A 12,215-nucleotide genomic window follows, 5' to 3' on the forward strand; every position below is an offset into this window, starting at 1 on the left:
AGGGAACAAGCTTTCCCCGAAAAAAAGGGGAGCAAAACGTCACCCCTCCTGCAGCCCATTTGCACGGGGAGGGGGCTTTACTAAGGGACATCGTGGGCTGACTCACATAGCTCGTCCTGGAGCTTTGCTTCAAATTCACAAGGCACTGACAAAATCTCTGGCCACCTCATTTCAAACAATGCAGGCAGGCACCTGTTCCCTGGAAAGCAGAGCCCAGAGGCACGGGGAGGTTTGCAAACCACAGGGAACTTTGTTACTAACCTGCTCCATATTTGGAGCATGCAGTGAAATAGAAAAGTAGCTAATTACTGTGTGGCTTTGTGGTTTTTACAGCAAACACAGCTGTGAAGTTCTCTGTAAAAAATGTAACCCTTGTCTGGTAGGAAGAACTTTGCCACTGGGGGAACGTGTTGGCACAAAGTCCAGAGACTCGAAGAAAATGGGACCCCCATCTCTGAGCTAAGCCCTTAGGCACGGTGGCACACTCTTGTCATCTCCCCGCCTCCAGGTGTGCCCTCATGGTGACATGCCCAGAAGATGCCTTTCAGTAAGGACAGCCAAGTGCCGTGTATGCAGGGTCAGATATAGCTGGAAGAGGGTCAGGACAGGCTAAGCCTGACTGGCAGTGACATTGGGGTTAGCAGGTAGATGATGGGACCTGAGGGAAGAGAGTTTGAATGTCCGAGATGCTCATTTTTGTTCCTCCCATGAGCTATGGCAGCAGCATCTCCAGGTATTTTCCATCCTACCATCTTGTCACCCTTGGTAATAACAACCAAGGTGTCCCTACTGTCAAGATGGGGGCACACAGATGCCTCCTCCAAAGGCAGTAAGGCATGATGGAGTTCAGCCTCTGGCTTTTCCTCTGCCATGAGCTGCTCCTCACTGTTACCAGCAATGGTAAGATGAGGATGATAAGGAACACGATCCCATATGATCCCTTGCTTGGGAACAAGGGTGTGATTTAATTTGTGTATGTTTACCTTTGTACCCAACCGTCACCTGAAGATGCATCTGCAGCCACGACTCTTTTCATTTTGAGCCCTGCATCTCATTTGTTTCTCTTGCCAGGATTAAGTTCTCATTGGTCATTGACCTTGACAGGTTCAGCCTTCCCAAGCCAGCTCCAGTGACTGCAGAACCAATCCCTCCACAATGCTTTAATGCAATGTCATCGTGTCCCACAGGCCACCACCACAGTGTACGTCACCATCCTAGACGAGAACGACAATGCTCCCGCCTTCCAGCAGCAGCTGTATGAGGTGACCCTTGATGAAGGTCCCACTTCACTCAATGCCACCCTCGTCACCGTGCAGGCCCTAGACCAGGACGAGGGACCCAACGGCACGGTTGCGTACGCCATCACCGAAGGCAACATCTTGGATACCTTCCACATCAACAGTACCACGGTCAGTAAGGACGCTGTCTCCACCCCAGATGTGTCCCTGTCCAGCTCCCTTCACTCCTGGCTGCTCTTCCCTCGCCTTGCAGGGACAGATCCGCACAGTGAAGGAGCTGGACTATGAGATCAGCCACGGGCGCTACACCTTGATCGTCACTGCCACCGACCAGTGCCCCATCATCTCACGCCGGCTGACATCAACTGCCACGGTAGGGAGCTGCCTGCAAGGTTGCGACACTGGGCCCTCTTCAGGGTCAAGGAGTTCCCACTCACGTGAGCAGTTTCACATCTCCTTTCCAGTGGTCACCAGTTGCTTTTCCCAGCTGCAGCCCAGTTTGCCCAGTTGCTGTCACTGCATTCCCTCATAGGGGCTGCAAAACAAGGACATGAGCAAGAGATGCTCGTGGGTTAATTAATTAGCCCAATTACTTGATCCAGCAAAGACACAAACAGAATAAATTTCCAGAACTGCTTTTAAGTTGCATTATGTTTTGTTTTTACACATCTCCTTGGTCCTTCTTGCTTGAAAGGACAGTAGATAGTAAAGCATTGCTATGGCATTAATTTCTGATTCATCTTTATCTTATCTGCTTTTAACATTCCTTTTTCATTTCTTGTATGAAAGTTGTTTAAAGCCTCTAGTTATTTTTTGTTGCTTTTCTCTATAGCTCTTCCATTTTTCCTGAACCACAGGGATCTGAACTTAATGCACTACTCAAAGCGTGGGGTGGGCATACTAACAGCTCCAGTGCAAATGTTTTGCAGGAATTGAATAGACTGGTTATTTTTGTGATTGAAACCAAAATTTGACCGATTGTACAGCAGACATTGCCCATGCCTAGACTGATTTTGGGGTCTGCAGGTGGAAGGGTTTGGTTAGATCTTCTGCCTTGGCTCCCTATCATGGACCATTATGCCTCACCCAGATACCAAGCCAAGTATTTTGTACTCCCCCAAAAGGAGTTAAGCTCATGTGTGCAAAGAAAAAAAGAGAAACTGAAGGGGAGATACCAATGTGGGAGATTTCCATGTATAAAATCTGTCCTAGCAGTACTGTGCTCCATGCTTGGATGGATGGGAAGCCTTCAGATGTGTGCATCTGATGCTGCTGGAGATGGCTTCTGAGCCCAGGAAAACTGCAGCAGAAACCTCAAGACCTGGGGTTCAGCTGCCAGCAGGGACTGCAGCAGCTGCTGTTGTGCTGCAGGCGAAGGCAGAGCTTTCCCTGCTCTTGGCCCAAGCAGAGACATGAATTTGGAAATCCCTTCAGCAGCAAGTACCAAAGCTAGAAGAGATAGGAAGCACCCTCCCTACATAGCCCAGGGAGTACGTGCCAGCACTGTATGGAAAAATAACTTTCAGGATGAGGTTTAGTGATTGTTTAAGATCCCGAGTGATGGGAAATACATCACTCTGCTAAAGTGTGCCAGTGTTTGTTTTCTCCACTGCTAGGAAATGGAGTAAAGACTCATATATATTCTTCTGTAAAGACTACATTTAGCCAGTAACAAATGTCCATCTGATGGATTTTACTGTCCTTTAACCCAGGAGGTCAGAAAGCTCCTAATTTTCAGTATATTTCCCATAACCATCCGCACCACTAAAGCTCAATCTTTTATTAGCCACTGGAGACTCTTGTCCTCAGGCAGGGTTTCTCCACTGTGCAAGTTTCCCAAAGCCTAGCAAGAGGATAACCCCCTTTTCAATGCAGTATGGCGTAGAGCTGTATAAATGTCTTCTATATAGTGTGTCTCGGTTAAAAAGACTCCAGTGCATTGGATCCCCAGCTTCACTGACAGCCCTGTGGTCTACTCAACTCTGTCCTAAAACTGTTGATGCTTTTCCCTTCTGGCCAGCTAAGTGTGTCATAGGAAGGGATGCTAAGAGGGGAAACACGCCAACTCCATTGATGGTGTTTTGTGTTGGAATAAGGACACAAGATGAAAATTTTGTAAAGTTTACTCAGCATCAGAAAAGAGTGAGCAAGCAGGGGACTGCCTGCAGAGATCAGGTTTCTCCAAAGTCATGGCTGAAGTTTTTGTCTATCCAGCTGGTGTTTCAGGATGTGAACATGGAGAGCATTTGGCTTTTGCATTGACTTCTCCATCATGGTGTGTGGCCCAGAAGTTGAAAAGGGCCCCACGTGTGTGCAGCTGGAGTTTCATAGCATCGCTGTAGGATGGGCATGATCAGGAATAACTGAGTTTGAGTCTTTGGATGGTGAGCTGGATGTTTAGTGAACCCAGCAAAGCCAGAAATACGGGAGGTATTTTGCAGCATCATCCACCCACGGCTTCCTATGCTAATGGCCAGTAGGCTGGTATTCCCTTACATCCCTCCCCTCTCACTGCCCTTCACCCTCTCGCTCTGACCACAGGTGCTGGTGAACCTCAACGACATCAACGACAACTGCCCCACCTTCCCTCAGCCCTACGAGGGTCCCTTTGATGTCACGGAAGGGCAGCCTGGCCCACGCGTCTGGACCTTTCTGGCCCATGATGGCGACTCAGGACCTAGCGGACAAGTGGAGTACAGCATCATTGCCGGGGACCCCCTTGGTGAGTGGGGCCATGGAGGCATCACCTCTCCTGGCTGTCCCACAGAGGAACCTGACTTGCAGGAGCGTGAGCGGAAGTGTTTCAGAAAAGCCATCCTCCCTCCCAGTGCTTCTGAGAATTCAGCCTTTCGAAACCAGGAAATCCTGTGTTGAGCAACAGGAAACTTAACCTGTTCGTGGCCAGCCAAGGGGATGACTGGGGCTTGTGCAAGGGGAGGGGGGAAATCTGCTGAACAACAAAAGACAGGAAAAAACGAAAAGGCAAAAAAAGAGACCACAAAAAGAGAAACGAAGAGCTGCAAGTGCGCAGCCCCATCCCCTCACCCCTGTGGGGCTTACAGGGCATTTGAGGACTGAGCTGCTCTGCAATCCGTGGTGAAGTTGTAGCTCCAGCTCCACCCTGTAGCAGGTGGCAGAGAAGCCATGGGCATCCATAACCATGGGGACATAGGGTTGTGAATGAGTGGTGACTTTAGCCCAGGGTGTCTAGAAGGCAGAGCACAGTCCCATCTCCCAGCTGACCCTGTTGTAAAGCTTTTCCAGAACAACCAGAACACTTGGGGAGGGGGTCCATGCCATGTAGCCCATCGTGCTCTGGACATCACAGGGCATGCATAGGTGCTTGAAGGGCTATTGGTATATTCAGATAGAACCAGCTAAGATGCATGGGCACCTCTTATTTAGCCATTCAACTCATCCCCTCCTCCTGCTGGTACCTGGAGGCACATCCAGGATAGTCCCTGGCTGCCACAGTCCTCTCATATCTGAAGTAACAGAGCATGGTTTTGTCCCCAAGCCCACCATGGTGCCTGTCCCCTGGCTCCCCTGTTCCCCTGGGAAGCTGAGCCATTTGCGACAGCACAGCATGAGCCAGGGTCCTGCTTTCTCTCTGGCAGGGGAGTTTGTGATCTCCCCGGTGGAAGGGGAGCTGCGGGTGCGGAAGGATGCTGAGCTGGACCGTGAAAACATCCCCTTCTATAACCTCACTATCGCTGCCCGGGACCGGGGGGTGCCCCCCCTCAGCTCCACAGTGAGTCCCCTGGGGTGACGTGGGGGCTGCAGGGTGCTGTCCGCCATCCTCAACTCCTTCCTCCTGGTCTCTGCCTTCACTCTCCTCCACTCCTTCTTCTTCCCCTTGTCCCTGGGACTTTCCTCCCCCAGAACCATAGTGGGCTGAGTGTGGAAGCCTACCTCTTGCCTGAGGTAGGCAAAAAAAGGGTGGGAGGGATGAAAATAGATGCTATGTACCCACACTGCTTCTCTCCCTGGCAGATCCTTGTGGGCATCCGCGTGCTGGACATCAACGACAATGATCCTGTGCTCCTCAACCTCCCAATGAACCTCACCCTCAGTGAGAATGCCCCCGTCTCCAGCTTTGTCACCCGCATCCTCGCCCGGGACGCAGACAAGGGGCCGAACGCCCTCCTGACCTTTGACATAACGGCGGGCAACACAGAGAATGCCTTCTACATCAACAGCACCGTATGCCCCTGGGGGGGTGGGATGCCGGGACATGGAGGGTGGGCACCCCTGGCCCCAGAGCCCTGCTTTCCCTGGGCATCCTTGGGTGCCACCTGGCATCCTTGCCTTTGCAGGAGATGCCCCAGGGGGAGCGCTCCTCATATCCCTTGCACCTGTTTTTCTTGGTAGAGCGGCATCATCTATGTAAACCGCCCACTGGACAGGGAGCGGGTGGCAGAGTACAAGCTGACCATCACCGTGAAGGATAACCCCGAGAACATGCGCAATGCCAGGCGGGTAATTATGGACACTGCTGGGGCCTTCAGCTGCGGCAGGTGGCAGGGCTGGAGGGAGAAGGGGCTCTCTGCCAAAAACAAGGGGTACGTTTACCCACAGCGTTTCCAATAGCGGTCTTGTCCCCCACAAGAATCTAGGGGTCACAAGGAGGGGGCTGCAACCCCCTCCTCAGCAGAGATCAGTAGGATTTAGGGCAAGTCCAACATCTCATGTTGACTCCATGCAACTCCATGTAGTAGACATCATGGAAGGTGGGACAAAGTTGGGTTGGAGATCTGAACAACCACAATGACACTGGAACATCCTTTAGTCCTGCCAGGATGTCCCACATAGCATCCTTTGGGGTGGGGACTGGAAAGAATACCCAACCCCAGGGTATCCTGCAGATCCTCCAGGAAGGTCCAGGGAGCACAGCATCACGGTTGCACAGGGCTTCAGCTTTGACTAGCACCGCATTGGAGGTGGAAGAGGCAGGAGGTGAGCTTGAGGAAAGGACATTGCCGTCATCGCCCTCTTGTCCCCATTTTTCTTTAGGATTTTGACCTGCTGGTCATTTCTATAGCGGATGAGAATGACAACCGCCCCCTCTTCACGCAGAGCTCCTACCAGGCTGAGATGATGGAGAACTCACCTCCAGGTAGGTCTCTCTTTGCTCTCTTAAGTGGCTCCTGGAGATTCCCTTTGGGGCTGGGACAGGGGAGGTCTCCTAGCCTTCCTGGAGGAGACTCAACGCTGAGCAGGGAAAGGCTGCAGGTCAGTGGGACACATATGCTGAGTATGAGAAGCTTCTGCTAGCCACCTGGGTCAGCCTCGAGGAGACTGTGGCTTTGATCAGAGCTGCTGGTGGAAACCCTTCCTGGCACAGGTCAGGCACAACCCTGTGAGAAATCAGCCCCTCTCAGGAATTGCTCAGCTACAGAGAGCAAGACATGACCATGGTGTGAGTCAAGACGTGAGGGCAGCTCATGCCTCAAGGACTCCAACCTGCTTGATGTCCCCGCAGGGGACTGGATGGGGTACCAACTCTCCATCACCAGCACTTTGAGTCACCTTGCTTTGGGGGTTAGAGATAAAGCAGTCCAGCCTGTCCAGGTAGACATTTTGCAGCCAAAGAGCTAGAAATATTCCTCTTAAAAAAATGGGTCTTTTGCCTTCCTGCCATTTAAATTGCTCCCTGCTCCAAGACTTCAGGTACCTCCCTGTCCCACCATTGAGGGACATCCCAGGCAAGTGGTTTGGGTGCCTCCAGGTGATGCCCTCAGCAGCAAGGTGCTGATGCCACCCATCTGATGGATGTGTCTGTCTGTTTGTTTGCAGCCGGACGTTCCATCGCCTCGCTTGGGCCTCACAAGTCGGTCTGCAAGGCTGCAGCAGCCACCCCCCACCACTGCCTTGTGCCTCACAAAGCCCCACTCTGTCACCTCCTTCATTCATTCATTGCCGTCCCCCATGTATCACAGTGGTGGGAGGGGGACAGAGGAGGCTCCATAGCGGGCTACCACCCTCCCTAATCTTTGTCATCCCATTCAGGGACTCCAGTCACGGTGCTCAATGGACCCATCCTAGCTCTGGACAGTGACCATGGCAGCAATGCCGTGGTGACCTACCAGCTCCTGGAGGCATCCCTGGACCTCTTTGTTATTGACAACAGGACAGGTGGGGTGGCTCAGCCAGTCTTTATTCTCAGCCCAAGGTCACCAGGCAGCCATGGAGTCTGTTACCAGGCTTTTCCCCTTCTTCAGGTGTTGTTTCAGTGAAGCCTGGTGGCTTGATAGACCGAGAGGCTTTGCCAGACCCTCACCTGGAATTCACAGTGGTAGCTCATGACATAGGGGGGCTGAACAGCACCGCCAGCCTGGCAGTGACCATCCTGGATGACAATGACAACCGCCCCATCTTCCAGCCGGCTTCCATCACAGCACGGCTGCGGGAAAACAGCCCTCCAGGTCAGGAAGGGGCCAGGACTCGGTCTGAGGGTGGGAAATGGGGAGACATGGATGTTCCCCTGAGACTGTGAAGATCTGTCTCCCAGTGTCAGGGCTGGCCAGGATGGGGTTGAAGGGAAAATTTGGGAATGGGACTGCCCACGTTACTTGGACCGGAGGCTTGTTGCTGCTGCCCTCTAACCCTCGCTTGAGAGGGCTGTGTCCCCCCTTTCCAGGCTTCTCCGTTCTCCAGGTGACAGCCACAGATGCTGACAGTGGCCTGAACCAGCAGTTGGATTACCGGATTGAGGGCGGTGGCCAGGACAGGTTCCTGATTGATGCTGCCACGGGAGTGATCTGTGTGGCCAACATCAGCATCGACCGGGAGGAGCGGGATGCCTACCGGCTGACAGTGGTGGCTGTGGACCAGGGCACGCCACCGCTGTCAGGCACCGTCACCATCAGCCTCTTCATTGATGATGTCAACGACTGCCGGCCTGAGTTCATCAACCCCATCCAGACAGTCAGCATCCCTGAGTCGGCTGCCCCTGGCACTGTGGTGGCCGAAGTGACTGCCGTCGACAGGGACCTCAACCCTCGCCTGGAGTACTACCTGCTGGAGATTGTGGCCCGCGATGACACAGACGCACTGGTGCCTGACCAGCAAGGAGCATTTGTGGTGGATTTTAGGACAGGTAGGAGAGTGGGAAGGGTGGCGCGGGCGGAGTGGACCCCTCTCCTTGCTTCTGCTTCTTCTTCTTCTCTGCCTGGAGGTAGGTGTCCAAGGCACAGGGAGATTATGCTCCCCTCCTGCCTCCCTATTCTCCTCCTCTGATTGCCCTGTCTCACCCTGCCCTGTCCTCTCTTTGCTGTCCAACTGACTTAACTAATCCTTTTCTTTCCTTTCCGGCTCTCAGCCCACCAGGTTTGTCTTTGTGTCTGTGCTCATTTCTCTCTCTGCACCATCCATCTCCTTCCATCTCACCCATCTTCATAACAGGTGGCCCCGCTGAGGGCTGGGGGCTGCTCAGCCTTGGCAGACCAGACACAGGCACCCTTGCTGGGGGTAACCGGGGGGATCTGGGGTAAGTGGTGGGCTCTACCCTCGGGGAAGGAGTGCCGGAAGCTCTGCACATCTCTTTGGAAGCACAGACCTGATCCAGGAAAGAAGAATGCTGTTGTTGGAAAGAATATGGGACAAGACTCTATAAGATGCCCATATGCTGAGCTCAGGTGGATGTGGTTGTGCAGAAGAGCAGCAGCTGTTGCTCTCAAATCCCTCTCATCAACACAACCCAGACCCTTACACCAGCTAAGGCAGCATGAGAACCTGTTAGGTGGGCAGAGCGGAGCAGGCAGGAAGGCAAGAGATGGAGAGCAGAGGAAGAGAAGTCATCTCTTCCTGTAGGTTTTGAGTGTTTTCCCCATTTAGCCTTTGGGGAGAGGCAGGAGAGCAAGTGCAGCACAGGGTGCAGCAGTCAGTTGGTGCAATTCAGTCTGCCGAGGGTCCTCAGTGGGGGATACAGGCACAGCCTGTGATCCTCCCCTCTTTTTGGGGTTCCCAGGAGCTGTGAAGATCAAAACTCCTCTCAACCGGGAACTGGTGGCCACCTACGAGGTCACCATCTCTGTCCACGACAATGCCAGCGAAGTCATCGACCACTCAGTCAGCGTGCCCAATGGTAAGCAGGGGCTCTTGCCAGGCTGGTGGCTGCCAGCGGCTGGCATAGCCTTTTCTAGGCACCAGCACAGCCTTTGGGTAGCCAACATCTCTCCCACCTCCCTCTCCACCCTGACCAGCAACATCTACAGAGGGTGTAGTCCTGGGCCAGCTCCCAGCAGGTGTGGGTTCTCCTGTGAGCTCTCCTTTAGGGAAAGGTCTGGGAATCCCAGGGATGGATTTGGTATGGGGAGGATCATGTGCCCATAGCCGTTCCATGGGAGACACCCATTTCTTCATTGCCATCCCCATGATGTCTTGGCACCCTGCACCTCGCAAATCTAGGCCCATGTGTGAGAAGGCACACTTATCAGGAGTAGGTCTGAAGTAGATGATTACTGTCCCACAGCCAGCTCAGGGCATTTCAGCTTTCCTGAATATTGCTTTTTGTTTTTTATGAACCAGCTCAGTTTAGTTGACTTCTCTAGAATTTCACACTTATCTCTTTATGATCCTCCTTTCTTCCATCCTTCCTTCCCTTCTCTTTCTCACTTATCCTCTTCTTCTCTTCCTCTGTGGTCTCTTGCCACAGCCAAGCTGACAGTCAATGTCTTGGATGTCAATGACAACACGCCCCGCTTCCGCCCCTTTGGGGTCACCTATTTCACTGAGAGGATCCTGGAGGGAGCCACAGAGGGCACCACACTCATCTCCATCTCAGCGGTGGACCCAGACAAAGGTGCCAATGGGCAGATTACCTATGAGCTGCTAAACCTCTCCCCAGAAGGCTACGTCTGCCTCGAAGACCAGTCAGCAGGTCAGTGGCCTGGAGAAGTGGGAGTCTGGTGTAGACTTGTGGCCTGGGGCAGCTTTCTCATTTCCAGGTCTGCCATCCTCTAGGGAAGGTCGTGGCTAACAGGACGGTGGACTACGAGGAGGTGCAGTGGCTGAACTTCACCATCCGAGCTTCTGACAACGGCTCTCCCCGCAGATCCGCTGAGATCCCTGTGTACCTCCAGATAGTGGACATCAATGACAACAATCCTGTTTTCAGCCAACCATCCTACCAGGTGAGCTGGGCTCCCCCATCCAAGTCCATGGGGGGCTGGGCAGTGCCTACCCAGAAAGGAGGGGCACAGGGAAACTTTCTCTTCCCTCTGTCTGTGCTTGAACCATCTAAAAAAGATGGTCAACACACCAATGTACTCTGCGTGAATATCTTGTTCTGAGTCCAGCTGTGCCCATCCCTGGTTGCCACCCTGTGCCCTTGGTCACTGCCCGCTAAAACAACAAGGGATGCAGCAACCAGTCCTGCCTCCTCCCTTTACTTGCAGAAAGCTGTTTTTGAGGACGTGCCATTGGGTACAGTCATCCTGAAAGTCAAGGCCACAGATGCTGATTCTGGACGTTTTGCTCTCATCCAGTACAGTCTAGGAGATGGAGAGGGCAAGTTTGGGATAAATCCCAACACGGTAAGGAGCCAACCAAGGCTGGAACAGAGGGGGAGAAAGGAAAGGAGACTGAGTTGGTCCCACTTTATGCCTTGCTCCCACACCTCACCTTCTACCCCTTCTTGAGTACCAGCTCTGCCAGATGAGATCCACCTGAAGGTCTCTGTGTGCTGCAGGGTGACATCTACATCCTGTCAGCCCTGGACCGGGAGAAGAAGGATCACTACACTCTGACAGCCGTGGCCAGGGACAATCCTGGAGATGTCTCCAGTAACCGTCGGGAGAACTCCGTGCAGGTAGGGCTCTTCTCCTCCCACCTGGTCACCAGCACTGCCCTCAAGAAGGTGCTAAACCTTGAGCATTCCTCTCTAGGGGGGCTCACTGGTGGTTCTGGGTAGGAATTAGGCAGAAGGAAGAGCAGATGACCCTGGAGCTGTGGCATGGATGGTGTAGGGGGGTTTGTGCTGTGGTCACAGTGTGTCAGCAGGAGGGGACAGGCAGAGGAGGGCGATGCTATTGTCTGCAAGTGCTCCGGTGTGAATGGGTGCCCCTGTTGCGGTGGCCCCCATTGTTGGAGGCAGGAATTCAACTAGAGGAGCAAAACAAATAGGAGGAAGGGCAGTGCGCTCCGGCAGCAGAGCCACAGGTCATGGCAGGGGTAGAGTCGCTGGGGGCTGCCCGGTTACCTTCAGTCTCACGTCACCCAGCCGGCTGTGCTTTGTCGAAGGTGTTGATCACAGTCCTGGACGTCAATGACTTCAGACCTCAGTTCAGCAAGAGCCAATTCAGCACCAGTGTCTATGAGAACGAGCCGGCAGGGACATCAGTGATCACCATGACCGCCACTGACCTAGATGAAGGGGACAACGGGGTGGTGACTTACAGCATCGAGGGCCCCGGAGCGGGTAGGTGCCTGTGGTAGGGGCTGCTCCCCAGGGAGGAGGGTTACCATGAGGAGCAATCAGAGGAGATGTAGGGGCCAAGCGGCTGCTTTGGAGCAAGGTTGTGCACATGGTCCTGGGAGCAATACTACATGCTTGGAGCCTTCAGTATTGCTCCACGGTTCCCAGTTCCTTGAAATGTGGCATGTTACAGCTTTGCCTGCCTTCATCCTGCAGCCCAGCTTTGGCTATTCCTCTTGTCTCCCCAACCTCAGAAGGTTTTTCAATGTACACAAGTGTGTCTTGGAGCAAACTCACTGCACACCTTAGAGGAAAGCCAAGAAGGGGTAGGATGTTGTGGGTGGATAGTGCCTGAAATGCTATATATCTCTGCTTGACGAGGAGTGATGAGAACCAAACAAAAGCCATCATAAATGTACAGGGCAATGGCATAAAGTTCATTTTCTTGAGACCCATGGGCTTCTCTGACCTCCCTCTGACCACTGCTCTGAGCCAGCAGGTGCAGCTGACCTGGACAAGAGTGAATTGCAACCAGAGGTGGCCTGGGAGCAGGGTCCTTG

The 12,215-nt window shown here is 53.3% G+C and overlaps 1 protein-coding gene across 1 annotated transcript in view; it reads left to right on the plus strand.

Moving 5' to 3' along the window:
* CDH23 (cadherin-related 23) overlaps positions 1 to 12,215 on the plus strand; it is a gene marked incomplete at its 5' end in the record, with an annotated part of 106,117 nt that overhangs the window by 86,916 nt on the left and 6,986 nt on the right. The window contains 16 exons of the mRNA XM_010188795.1: positions 1,188 to 1,409; positions 1,492 to 1,611; positions 3,780 to 3,960; positions 4,856 to 4,989; positions 5,232 to 5,441; positions 5,610 to 5,717; positions 6,252 to 6,354; positions 7,248 to 7,373; positions 7,460 to 7,663; positions 7,879 to 8,337; positions 9,208 to 9,324; positions 9,895 to 10,119; positions 10,203 to 10,372; positions 10,637 to 10,774; positions 10,930 to 11,049; positions 11,481 to 11,658. Of these exons, the coding sequence (XP_010187097.1) occupies positions 1,188 to 1,409; positions 1,492 to 1,611; positions 3,780 to 3,960; positions 4,856 to 4,989; positions 5,232 to 5,441; positions 5,610 to 5,717; positions 6,252 to 6,354; positions 7,248 to 7,373; positions 7,460 to 7,663; positions 7,879 to 8,337; positions 9,208 to 9,324; positions 9,895 to 10,119; positions 10,203 to 10,372; positions 10,637 to 10,774; positions 10,930 to 11,049; positions 11,481 to 11,658 (2,815 nt within the window). The remainder of the gene's footprint in view (positions 1 to 1,187; positions 1,410 to 1,491; positions 1,612 to 3,779; positions 3,961 to 4,855; positions 4,990 to 5,231; positions 5,442 to 5,609; positions 5,718 to 6,251; positions 6,355 to 7,247; positions 7,374 to 7,459; positions 7,664 to 7,878; positions 8,338 to 9,207; positions 9,325 to 9,894; positions 10,120 to 10,202; positions 10,373 to 10,636; positions 10,775 to 10,929; positions 11,050 to 11,480; positions 11,659 to 12,215) is intronic.

Source organism: Mesitornis unicolor, unplaced genomic scaffold (genome assembly GCF_000695765.1).
Source record: "Mesitornis unicolor isolate BGI_N332 unplaced genomic scaffold, ASM69576v1 scaffold4120, whole genome shotgun sequence".
NCBI classification, from domain to species: Eukaryota; Metazoa; Chordata; class Aves; order Mesitornithiformes; family Mesitornithidae; genus Mesitornis; species Mesitornis unicolor.